This window comes from Poecilia latipinna, unplaced genomic scaffold, assembly GCF_001443285.1.
Source record: "Poecilia latipinna isolate Pla-1442-1.1 unplaced genomic scaffold, P_latipinna-1.0 Scaffold409, whole genome shotgun sequence".
Classification (NCBI taxonomy): Eukaryota; Metazoa; Chordata; class Actinopteri; order Cyprinodontiformes; family Poeciliidae; genus Poecilia; species Poecilia latipinna.
The window spans coordinates 133,113-145,988 of NW_015113025.1; the positions used below are offsets into that span (position 1 = coordinate 133,113).

Consider the following 12,876-nt stretch of genomic DNA (forward strand, 5'->3'; position numbering starts at 1 on the left):
TTGTAGTTCGCTCCTCTTTAAGTCCAAACATAATAACTTCAGTTTTGTTTCCGTTCAGCTGGAGAAAGTTTTAGCACATTCCTACCAGACACAACCTTCACTTTAATGGGGACAATGTAATCAATGATATCTGAAAGTTTGCACTGAAAATCATCTATCAACTTATTTATGTTATTATAGCTTAAGGATGAGGAAGAAAAGTAGATTTGATTAAATGTTTCTGCTGTGTTTTCTGTGAAAGTAAGTTTTGTGATAGTAGCTTTTTGTCCAAGTGGGTTAACGGATAAAGAACATTCAAAGATAACTGCAAAGTGATCCGATAGGGCGACATCAGTTACAGAAACATTGGAAATATTCACACCCTTACTGATAAACAGATCCAGTGTGTGTCCATGAGTGTGTGTTGCTTGTTTGACATGTTGTGTTAAACCAAAACTCTCCAATATATTACAGAGCTTTTTTGCCCCTCGATCTTGGGGGTTGTCAACATGAATGTTGAAATCACCGACGATTATTAAACAATCATAATCAATGCATATAAGAGATAGAAGTTCATTCAAGTCCGTAAAGAAACTTTCCACATATGTTGGAGTTTTGTATAAAGTTAGTGTCAAAGTTCGTTTGTGGCCTTTTACCTCAATTCCAAGATACTCAAAAGACGTGAAATTACCCAAAGAGATTTTACTACAATTTATGGTATTCTTAAATATTGAAATGCCCTTATTTATTTGTGTTTAATGCTCTGCAAGATGGGACATCACTAGTGATTTGCAGCAAGAGTTCAGACAGCAAACAGCAAATTGAAGCCATTTCTATTTTGAGTAAGAGATGCACCAACAAACCAACAACCAGAGATTGAAATCAGGTAGTTTTCTTTTGAAAATGTCATTCTCAGTGATCCCCAGAGGAAGATAAAGCTGGTATAAGAAGAAGTGTGGCATTGGGAATGCATAATATCTGAACTGGATGTGTTACTATAGCATTATCCTCAAAATGACAATGGTAGACAACGCAGTGCAGCGATCATGTTTAATGGAAACCATATGTGTCACCTTTTTTTACTCTTTACTTTTAAATCCTGCTGCCAGCTGGCCTCACAAAATATACATCATCACTATCACTCCCACAACCTGCAAAGCTAACTTGCAAGGTGATTTTGAAAATATTACTTTCACAAATATACAAAAAAGCTTTATATTATAAAACCACAGCATTTCTTTTTCCCGCTGCTTTTTCAAGTAGCAATAGGAAAAAAAGTGCCTTGAATTTTAATATGTTCTCAATCTGTCCAAACTCTACAGTGCTGACTGAACATGTATTTTATATTTTTATCTCACCAGGCAATGCAAAGCAAGCTTATTTGTATAGCACAATTCATATACAGCAGACTATAAAGTGATTTACAGAAAGAAAAAAGGAACAGAGATAAAAAAAAAAAAAACAACAACCAAAAAAGATTAACATTTCCTGGCATAAATGTCGATAATGAGCATCCACTTAAGACCTGATTCAAATGAAAGACTAGAGGCTATAAAAATAGTAAACAGTATTTCCTGATCCCCTGGGTCACTGTAATTATCACATTTCTTTCCGTTTAAGTCTCTCATTCTTTCTAATTGTTTTCTACATTTTGTGGAGTATTTTTTGCTTTCTTTGAACACCAAAGTAAAAACCATTGTCTTTTTTTTTTCAGATATATTTACTACTTCCCTGTTGCTACCTAACCGGAGCAATCTGCCTTGCTTCTTCAGCGAGGCACTGATGTTAATAGTTTGGTTGCCAGATATCACCCAATATCCAATGAAAGTCGGGAACCACTCCGTTAATTTTGTGATTTCCATGCACAGGCACAGGCGTAGTAGCCTCAGGAGATAAGTGGATAAACGTACAATCAGTGATGAGGTTACATAGTAATGGGTAAGAAAATAGGACTTCTAACATTTAAATGTAATTCTTGCATCTGTACTCAGAACCTGATCAATGTGAGTAACACATCAAGGAGAAATGACTTTTCTGCTCTCGCTCTTTTTTAATGAAAATAGGATACGGAGCATGCAGTACGTCAAAAGTATCGTGCAGCAATTTCTTTTTGTTGTTGTTTTTTATTTAACTGTAATACCAGCCCCTCAGTAAAAATAGATGACAAAATAAATTATAAATCATTTCATATAATTAACGTCAAGACATGGTTTAAAAATATTAGGCGTAGAACAATCTGAAATTCTCAAATAGCAAATTTTATTTTGTAATACCCCAGATACATAAATCATTGTTACAAATGAATGTTAAACTTTAAAACCAAAAGAGAAATAAAAAAAATCACTAACTTCTAGGGAAAAACAATCATGTACAATTTAGCCATTTTTTCTGCCACCTTTGTCCATCTTCGCTGTGTGTGAATTTTATGCAAATATAACCCACCTGCAAATCACAGACACGTGCTAAAAGCTATTTTTTGAGTCCTCCGAGTCCTCGGAAACTTTTAACATCCATTTGCAATGTATTTTATGCCAGGTGCTTGTGTGCTCTTGTGGCAAATTATTTCTCATTATTTTGGAGTTGAATGGAAGCTTTTAGTACGCTGAGCTACATTAATTCATTTGTTGGGCATAAAAGTCCTCCCTTTTAGAGGTAACTGCAGCCGTTACAGACCACAGTACAGACCAAGCTGTTCCACAAGAAGGGGATGACAAATGAACTCATGTCATACCTAATTATTTGTCATTAAATACTGAAGTAGAAGATGGATGAGGTGAGGTTATGCGTGCTTACAAACAGAGCCAAACATCTTCATCTTATGTTGAATGGATCGATTGGCTCTGCCTTTTTTGTTTGATGTGTTTTATTTTAACTGGAGGCAGACAAAACACCCATCCATCTCTCTGTACTGTACATATTTCTGTAAGCCACTGCTTTAATTACTTTAATGCTGTATCCTGACCAGTGATACTACAATTTACATGAATGTAGAAATGGATTCTTTGTATTATTAATTGATCACCCAACCACCCCCCACCCCCAATGACATGCCCACACTGCTGACCCAACAAATAATGCAAGGAGACAAAAAGTTTGCATTTTAAATATATTTTTTATTCTTTACCAAAGCAGAATTATAGTTTTACAAAGTTGGGACATTTTCTGGAGATATGCAATACATTATCAGGACAACCCAAAGCTTATGGAAGTTTCTAATTGAAAAGAGTAAAATATAATTAAACCTGAATATCCTACGCATTCTTGCACCTGTCTGATTTTTTCCACCCATCTGAAATTGAGTCGTGAAGCTTCAGGATGGACACCTAGACATTCCTCTACATACCAACTCTCTCCTGGACATTATGGAGATTTCTAGATGTTGCCGGGCAAGAATATACATATAGTTCCTTCAATGAGTTTTAGATACTTCCTGTATTTCCTTCTAATGGGACGTGCACAGAAAACCTATACATATAGGCACCTGGGAAGCATCCTAATGGGATCCTTTGGTTGCAAAGTAGCTCTGTAGCTCCTCCTAACTCATCCCAGAAGACCAAGATCAAATTCAACTCAACTCAAACTTCACAGGGTTTACGTCAAAAACAACAGGGGATGACCTGTAAAAGTACCAGCAAAATTATTCTACTCTGTATGCAAAAATATTGTGAACAAGTTCCAAACAGTGATCAAAATACATTATCTGAATAAAATAAAATGAAATAATACACTGATCTAAAGAAATTCTACAACGGATTAAAAACTAAATCATTGTCATCTATCAGTCCTCGAATGGTTGCTAATATTTCTTTAAAGGCTTTGGGATTCTTGTGAACCACAATGAGAGCCATTGTCCACAATATGGACAAACATGGGGCAGTCCCAGCTGTGGCTGGCATTTAAAAATTAATCTGATAGTGCATTGATATCTCACCCAGGATGCTGCAAAAAATAAAATAAAATAAAATAAATAAATAAATAAATAAATACAATCCAGAACAATAGCTGAAAGGCTGCAGGCCACACTTGGCTCAGGTTAGGTCATTATTCATGATCCTATAAGAAAGAAAATGGCTCCATGGGAAAGTTTCAAGGCGAGAACCACTGATGACTGAAAAGAACAAAAGGCTCATTTCACTTTTGACAAAATATCTCTTGATTTTCAAAAAATGGCAAGACAAAAGTGAAAGTTTTTGGAGGTTGAGTGTCTCATTAATTCTGACATATAGCTAGCAGGGCTTCTAAAATAACCATCATGCTGACATTTAAAATGGGCATGGTGATTGTAGTGTGATGTAGGGCTGCTGTCCTGCTGCAGGGCCTGAATCAGCTGTCATAATTAATGAAACCGACCAGAAAGAACTTTGTTCTTGTTCTTGACTTAAGATTTTTATCAGAAAATACTAAATGGACATAGGCTGGCCATCGATCTTAAGCTCAAACACACTTTAGTCAAAGCCTGGGGTTCAACAATATCGAGGCATGACCTTAAATAGGCCCTTCGTGCTCGAAACCCTCCAGTGCAGCTGAATTAAAAGTATCCCGCAAAGAATGGTGGACCAAAAATCCTGCTCAGCAATGTAAAAGATTTACAACCAATTATTGTAAAATTCTTTCTAATTCTTTTTACGAATTTGCAAGTTCAAGGTACTGTGTGACTCTAGTTTGGTCTGCTTTCTCCACTAACCCCCTATACTTATGGTTTTATGTGTGATACACATACAAGTAGCTTGGCATGTTGTAAATTCCTGAAAATGAAAACTCTTTGTTGTCAAAATAATTAAGAGCTCTGTTTTCAAAGACAATGAAGGAAAGTCATGGTTCTCATTGATCTTTGCTTTAGGAAGCACTTTCTTCAAGCTGCAGCCAGGGTCAGGGACAGTCCCCTGTAATTTCACTGGTGGGTTTAAAGCTGTCTGAGTTTATTGAATAGTTGTGAGATGGGGCACTCATTACCTTTTCTTCTGTGCTATTCATCATCAGGAGTTCGCGAAAGAGAGGAAACATTCAAAAGTTGAAAACGACTTAATTAAACAGGACAAATTGTTAGAAATTAGATTCAAGGAAGCCCTTCATCCACTTTCTCAGGTAACTGCTCTGAAAAAATGTTAAAGACTGACAATTACTGATGTGCTCTGACTCATCTGACAAAAGTCTGTTTTGAAACTTAACAATAAGCCGATAAAGTCTTTTCATTTCTTCCCTTTAGCATGATGGGTGCAATTATGCTACCGCCATTTCTTGTGGCCTTTGAGTCCAGGCTTCACATCTTTTGCACCAGGATGACAGGATGCTGATGAGGAGTTTGTAGGCAATTTCACGAGACTGACTTAACAGGGTTGTTTCTTCAAAGTGTGCTGACAGCCGGGCCATGCAACTGTAGCTGGATGTAGCCTTGGGTCTTCTTATTGTAAAAACCAGAGAAGTGTGGCTTTTTTTTTCTTTTTTCTTTTTTTTTTGCACTTTAGACCTTGTCCAGCTTTAAGTAGTTGGAATCACTACTTTTCTGCAATGAGAAAGCAAAGAGAAGCTGAAACTAAATGTGCATTTTGTTGATATAAGTCATAATAAACATTAGTTTTACACTTATAACAACACATATTAATAAGTGTAGCTATGGCTATTGGTGGTATGAAAAGCATTGTTGACAGATTGCCAGAAAGTCCCATTTGCAGTCTGTCATAAGTTATGATGTGGATTCAGAAAAAAATGTGGACAAATAAGATCAAAATTGAACTTTTTACTCATCCAAAAAAATGGCAGAAGAAGTCCTCCTTATTCTGGTTTAGGGCCTCTGATCCTAAATTCACAGTCACTCATACTTTGAAATAATTCATATCAAATCTTTTGCATGTGTTAAAAAATCCAGAAATAAAACAAACCCTCTTCCTTAATCACTCCCCTACTCGGCTCCTTCAAACCAGCTTCAGCAATGCACTCAAATTGTTTAAACCAGACAGTGTGCATTGTGTCATACAGAGTGCTGCGAATGTCTATAATATTTGTGTGCGTTGGGAATTTTTACACAACAGAGTTTAATTCATCATGTCTGTGTCCAGGTGGCATTTTCGAGACCAGAGAAAGTGAGTTAGTGAGCATGGACGAGCTGGCCTTCAAGTTTGCTGTAAATAACATAAACCGCAATAAGACCTTGATGCCCAACGCAACTCTAACCTACGACATTCAGAGGATCAACGTCTTTGATGGCTTTGAGGCTTCTAGGAGAGGTATGCAATCATCTTTCGGTGACATGGAATCACCTTTTGGTGCATCTAAAATCCCAGTCCGAGTAAAGTGTGAGAACATAACAGCAGTATAGACCACTACCTGTCGTCAGTGGGACATACTGTATTTAAGACCCACAGATGATTTTCTTTCCTATTTTAATGTGGAGCTGTGATTGTTTCAGATTTAAGGTATTTTAAATTTTATTTGTGAACATGGAAGATCACTAAGAATCAAAAACATGGGGAAAAAAAGGGGTGTTAACTAAAGGTTCATCTTCAAAAAATTGGAATATTATCATAAAAGTAATTTTTCTCAGTAATTCAGTTCATAAAGTGCGGGTTACATATTTCTTATTTCCTTACTCTGATACATTTCAAGCATTTATTTCCAATGAATATGATTAATAAATACAATGAATCCAGTTATCAGAACAAAATGATTCAAAGTACTTTTTTGTATTATTTTAAAGTCAGATATTTCAAACAAACTGAACCCTCATTTATGCTACACTTCCACGCTGGCAATATATCAGCATCTTGGTGCGAAGTGCCTGATCTTAGTTTCTGTTAAGATCTGCACATACATGGCAAAACCTCTTTTTTCAATAACTATTTTGTCTTAAAATAATTTGTTCTTATGTTTTTTTTCCCCTCTCTTTTACCAGTGTGTGACCAGCTAGCACTCGGGGTAGTGGCTGTGTTCGGACCCTCTCACAGCTCCTCAGTCAGTGCGGTGCAGTCCATCTGCAACGCTCTGGAAGTTCCTCACATACAGACTCGGTGGAAGCACCCCTCAGTGGACAACAAAGACACTTTTTTTATTAACCTATATCCTGAATATACAGCCATCGCCAGGGCCATCCTAGATGTGGTCACATTTTTTAAATGGAGGAAACTAACAGTGGTCTATGAAGACAGCACTGGTAAGGCCAGTTGATCATGTTATCACACCACTGTTGTAACCGTTAATATTTGTAAAATATCAGTCAGAAATTAACAAAGTTTTGCAAAGTGCAAAATATTTTAAGTTCATCAGTTGGAAGCAACTTACCCCTATTTTTGTGCTGTGTTGTATTTGTTGACTCTTAAGCCATTGTAGAATCCCTAAGCCAAAAAATTCATTTTGATAATAGGAAATTTCTGGTTCTGCAGGAGAGGTACTCTTCAAAATTTTAAGAAGGAACATTTGAGAGGAGGAAAAACATTAGAATGCTACAATTTCGTAATATGGATGGATCATATTTGCAAGCGATTCAGTTTAGTTCAACTCAATTTATTTACATTTCATTTAGAAACTTTCATTCCCCGATTTTGTGTTCTGAAAAAAAAAAAAAAAAAATCTGATGCATACATCATGTAATGGGTCCAGACAGTCACTGTACACTATTTCAACACTTTGTGTGGATAATAATACAGATAATTACAAAGAACAGAAGGGGCCAGACACAGATGCTTTGTTCCGTCAAGAGTCCCAAGCCAAGTTGAAATTCCCAGAAAAAATACTAAATTGTAAATAATTAAAATTCTTATATTATTGTAGGTTTGATGCGCATGCAGGAGTTGATTAAGGCTCCAGCTAAATTAAACTTGAAGATCAGGATACGGCAGCTCACCCTTGGCAACCAAGATGCTCGGCCGCTGCTGAAGGAGCTGAAGAAAGACAGAGAGTTTTTTATTATCTTTGACTGTTCTTACCGCACAGCTTCTGAACTTCTAAAGCAGGTCAGTGAGTTAAAGTGTGTGTTATAACTATTTAGTTATTTATTCACCCTTTATAATGAGATATTATAAGTGATGTTTTTATTACTTTTTCCAGCTTTCATCTATGGGAATGATGACAGAATACTACCATTTTTTCTTCACAACTTTGGTGAGATGGTTAAAGATTGTTTTGGTTTTTGACTGAGACATTTTGTTAATTGACTAGAGAATAAAAATGACTAAAGCTCACTTTCTTTCCCTCCTTGCAGTGTACTCAGATTTTCTTCAGTCCTCTGATTTTCATCTGCTCTTTACTCTGGCAGGATTTGTTCGCTCTGGACCTGGAACCCTACCGTTACAGTGGGGTCAACATGACTGGTTTCAGATTGCTTAACTTTGATGATCCGTGGGTGGCTTCGACCATTGACAAGTGGTCTTCGGACAGAGTACAGGCTCCCAAACAGGAGAGTGGTCTGATGGAAGGAGTCATGACAGTAAGTCTTGGCACAAAGCCAGCGATGCCAGATGTTTATCACATCATATCACAGTTTATCAAAAATGTGTGTTTTATTTATTTATTGAAGAGTGATAAATCAATCAGAACATTTTCTAATCCAAATGCAGGCGTTTTCTGCTTCCTCTCAGATGCAGATCTAAAAATACATCAAGGATTTATGGTCATTAATTGTTTCAGAGTCTGAATAAATGTGTCACATGTCATCAGGATTATGAAAGATATCCTATTTAATGTTTTGTTGTGTAATGGAAATGACTTATTTTTAATTTTCTCTCAGGAAAATGTATTTTATTGCAAATAAGCAACAAAAAAACCTGTTTTTACTAATTGAATAAAAGATATATAAAAACTATGCAGTCTTACTGTGGGAAACTTTAGGAGACCCTACCACTTAACAGATAGTGATGAACATTTTGATTGAAATTTGTTCATTTAAATGCTTTTTGTAGCCATTGCCTAGTCTCTAACATTATTCTGAGGAAAGCTTGCCTCTCTCTTTAATGTAGAATTATTTCAGCCGTGAGATATTTTAAAGGGTTTCTTGCATGCACTGCTTGTTTCAAGTCAATTTCTTAATTCTCAGGCTGTCCACTGGGATTTATTGATATGTTTTGAGTCCAGCTCTGCTTCAGCTTTAAGTTTTTGACAGACAGGCTTACATTTCCTTAAGCATCCTCTGAAACGCCACATGTTTTATGGAGGAATGTGAGCTGGTCAGGTTTTGCTTGAGGAAAACACCACAAGGTCATTATGTTTCCAACTCCATTGCCAAAAACAGTTGTTTTCTCATTTAATAAGTGTCTGTTAGATTATATGGATATTCTGGAATATAAATAGTTTTACTGAGTTTACCAAAAGCTTCACAAAAATGACTGAAAGTCAATGATATGTATTTCTGTGGTTTAAAAATCTGGTGTCATAACAGAGCGCGTCAAGCAGTTGGGAAGTGAGACTTAAAAGACTTCTTTGCAGTAGGTTTCTAAATCATGACAGGCATTTACCTTTACAACATTATCTTGCAAAACAGGAACCATCTCTATTAAAACTACACACGTAGAATGACAACTGTAAATATGGTCACAAACACATCTGATTGGATCAAAGAAGTTACACAAACAGTGATGGGTAAAGTAAGCCAATAAGAAAAAAATAAATAATCCACACTGCTTAGTGGCTCACTTTCCATCTAATTTTCATTTACAAGACCTACAGCCAGGAGTCATTTAAAATGCTCCTTCTGAATAATAGAAGAGTGAATACATATATTTTCTATATGTTCTCTATAGACAGATGCAGCCTTGATGTTTGATGCCGTGTACATGGTTGCTGTCGCGTCGCAGCGGGCCACTCAGATGACCGTCAGCTCGCTGCAGTGTCACCGCCACAAGCCCTGGCGCTTTGGACCTCGCTTTATGAACCTGTTCAAGGAGGTAGGAGTCAGAAAATGATCCACATTATGGAGCCAAGAACCCTGTGCCGCTTACTGCTTTCAGCTTTACTCCCATAGAGTTTTCAAGATTTGCAGAGTCGGTTTTCAAAGGACCGCCCGGGCACAAGATCATTCTTTACATTTATACTGCCACAGCTTTAGAGTTGAATTTCAAAAAAATTTAATATCAAGTGAGGCGATATATTTTGTTGGTCCCTTCCATATGAAAGCAGTCAATATGAAAATATATGCCTTTCTTATACTAAAAGGTTGAGAACCTGTGGCCTGTAGCCCGGCTGTCTGACTGAATGCCCTACAGACAGAAATGAAGCCTTTGATGCTCAAATAGTTTGATCTCTTTAAGTCTTAAATCCAGTTGAGGACCGATGCCTGCCTGGGAGGGAGAATGTTATCGCTCCATCCCCTTGCTTGGATTTTCTTCTTAATGGTGTGCTTTTTTTCGGTTTGAATTTTCTTCTTTAGCCTCTAGTTTTATTTACTGTTTTCTGAAGCACTCATTCTCCTCTGCTATTCATTATTTAATAATAGACTGTCTGATTGCGAGAGCAGCTAGCATAATCCTTGACATCATGCTTCGTTAACACTATAATAAGTGTGATTTCTCTTTCCTTTGAATATTTTACTGCACCATGTTCAATGTGTTTTTGACTGAAGTTAATTACTTTTTATTTTACCTTGGCAGGCAGTCTTTTGTCATTCAGAATATCCTCAGATAACCCGTGAAATATGAATAATATCTTGTGGTTTAAACTGCAACAATTGCAGAGAGATATTTTTCTAAATTAGCTTTTTGTATGCCTTTTGTATTAAAACCTTACGTTAAAGTTAATAATGTATGAATAGAAAGCATTCCAGGGACATGATGAAAATGCTGTAATTTGATTTATTCCTGTATTGAACCCTCAGTTTAAATGCTGAATATATTGTACTTGAAGCAGCTCATGAAGTAAGGGTTAAAAAAAAGGAAAATACCACTCTCTCAACATTCAGGAGAGCAAAGGGCAATAGGAAAGCAGAAAAATAGTCATGCAATAATTGTAACTGCAAATTCAGTAAATCATCTTTTTATGTATGTTAATTATAATTCACTTTTTAAAATAAAATAAAAGCATTAAATTAAAAAAAAGAATTTAAGTTAATATTGATTTAGTCTTTCCTCTTACCACTGTTCCACAAAGGCCAGATGTGTGAAGTACAGTGTTAATAAAACACTTGCTGTCACAAAGCACTGCCTATTTCCACAAAGCTCTTCCTTGGAGCTGCAGTCCCCATCAGAGCTTTTGCCTTACAGAGTTGCCCTCCCCACGACTTCCCCTCACAGCTCCTCTAGACTAGCAGCATCTAGCAAACACCAGGTTGAACTGAGCGTCTGCTAAGCTTAACAAACTAACTGATCAACGATCAAAGTATGATCAATGACAAAAGAAGTTCTCTCTAACATTAGTTAGGATTTTATTGATCAATGTATATCAGGACACTATGTGTAGGGAAATGATTTCTCTCTTCACATTTTTCGTTTGTACCCACTGTGTGACTGACTGTGTCATTAAATGACTCATATGCAAAGCATATATTATCTCCCTGCTTTGTCCTGTTACTTTTACATAGTGCAATGTGTGTGGGCTAATAAAGGTGTGTGGAGCACATGGCAACTATTTATCTCGGGTTAAAATATTTAGTGGCAATGAACTTAGGTTCTGTCAAGTCCTACAACGTTATTTTCCCTTTAATTCTCTCACATTGTGTCTAAACTAGGCAAATGAGCTTCTGAGGAGTTTGTAAGTTGAACAATTCCATAAAAACACATCAACAAATCCATTGATTCAATCATTCAATCGGGCCAGTCGACTGTAATGAAATGCGACCCATAATCAAATTAAGGAATATTTTATTTTTATGTGACTTTTGTGTCCTGTCTCATTCTGGGAGTGAATTATCAGTGTATCTCATTCACTCTCCACACATTCAAAGAACTCAGACACTCTCTTGATGCTCTTTCTTTTTTCTTTCTGTGTCTCTTCCTTTAGGCACAGTGGGATGGACTGACAGGGCACATTGTACTTAATAAGACAGATGGCCTAAGGAGAGACTTTGATTTGGACATTATCAGCCTCCAAGAAGACGGCACTGCCAGAGTGAGTACAGCCGCCTGAAGAGCAGGCTATTACACGAACATCGTGCTCGGTCTGTATTTGGCGGGTGACTGAAAGACATGTTTTTGACACTGTAAATTTGCAGAGACATGAGTAATGTTAATGTTGTACCAACTGACTGTTTCTTTCCATGCTGTCTGTGGTTTGTGTTGCTTTCTTCACATTTTCTAAAGGGTGTTGTGGAGGGCACAAGTCGCCTCACAAAAAGGTGGATCAAGGTTTGTTCTGTGCCCTGTTTGGTTGAAGCCTTTTGTTGTTGTTTTTTTTCCCCAGACCTTTCTGTGTTTTTTCATTCCATATGCCACCCACCTCTTCTGTTACCTGCCTTGTCAACTCTGTTACCCTTCAATGATTTTGTGTACAGCTATGCTATATTTGACTTTTCAGCTTTTATGCGCTTTGGGTGCTGGTTCTGATTGATATGACAAGCATGAAAACTTTTTCTCGGTATCTTTAGAAGGAAGGACAGACAAAAAGAAAATAGGAAAGTAGGAAAGAAAGAAAGCTAGATAGATACAAATAAAATGCTGTAAGTTTACCAACATCAAGTTTATCTAGAGCCTCTTTCCTTTATTATAACATATAAATGGCCATTCTAAGCAAATCTGATGATGGTTTAAAGGGTGATAAAATTGAACTTGCATAAACATGTTTTTGAGACTTTAGTTGTTTAAAGACTGTAGACGTCTGTTGCTATAATTTACAAGCTATCAGTTAGCCCAATCCTTTTTGACCAAAAAAATCTATGTTTATGCTAAATGGAGAGTTAAGGATATCAATTTAAAAATTAAAAAAAATATCTCCTTGAGTTTAAAATGACCTCAAATACTCCTTGTAGTTCTTTTTAAAACA

The 12,876-nt window shown here is 36.6% G+C and overlaps 1 protein-coding gene across 3 annotated transcripts in view; it reads left to right on the forward strand.

Annotated features, from left to right (window-relative positions):
* The window catches only part of LOC106950585 (glutamate receptor ionotropic, kainate 1-like), a 32,048-nt gene that overhangs the window by 6,778 nt on the left and 12,394 nt on the right, over window positions 1–12,876 (forward strand). For 2 of the 3 annotated variants that reach the window (XM_015037532.1, XM_015037533.1), the window contains exons 2-9: window positions 6,036–6,203; window positions 6,869–7,126; window positions 7,744–7,925; window positions 8,020–8,073; window positions 8,228–8,398; window positions 9,708–9,851; window positions 11,899–12,006; window positions 12,198–12,242. In XM_015037532.1, coding sequence (XP_014893018.1) covers window positions 6,036–6,203; window positions 6,869–7,126; window positions 7,744–7,925; window positions 8,020–8,073; window positions 8,228–8,398; window positions 9,708–9,851; window positions 11,899–12,006; window positions 12,198–12,242 — 1,130 coding nt within the window. The remainder of the gene's footprint in view (window positions 1–6,035; window positions 6,204–6,868; window positions 7,127–7,743; window positions 7,926–8,019; window positions 8,074–8,227; window positions 8,399–9,707; window positions 9,852–11,898; window positions 12,007–12,197; window positions 12,243–12,876) is intronic. The other variant, XM_015037534.1, reaches the window with a different exon arrangement.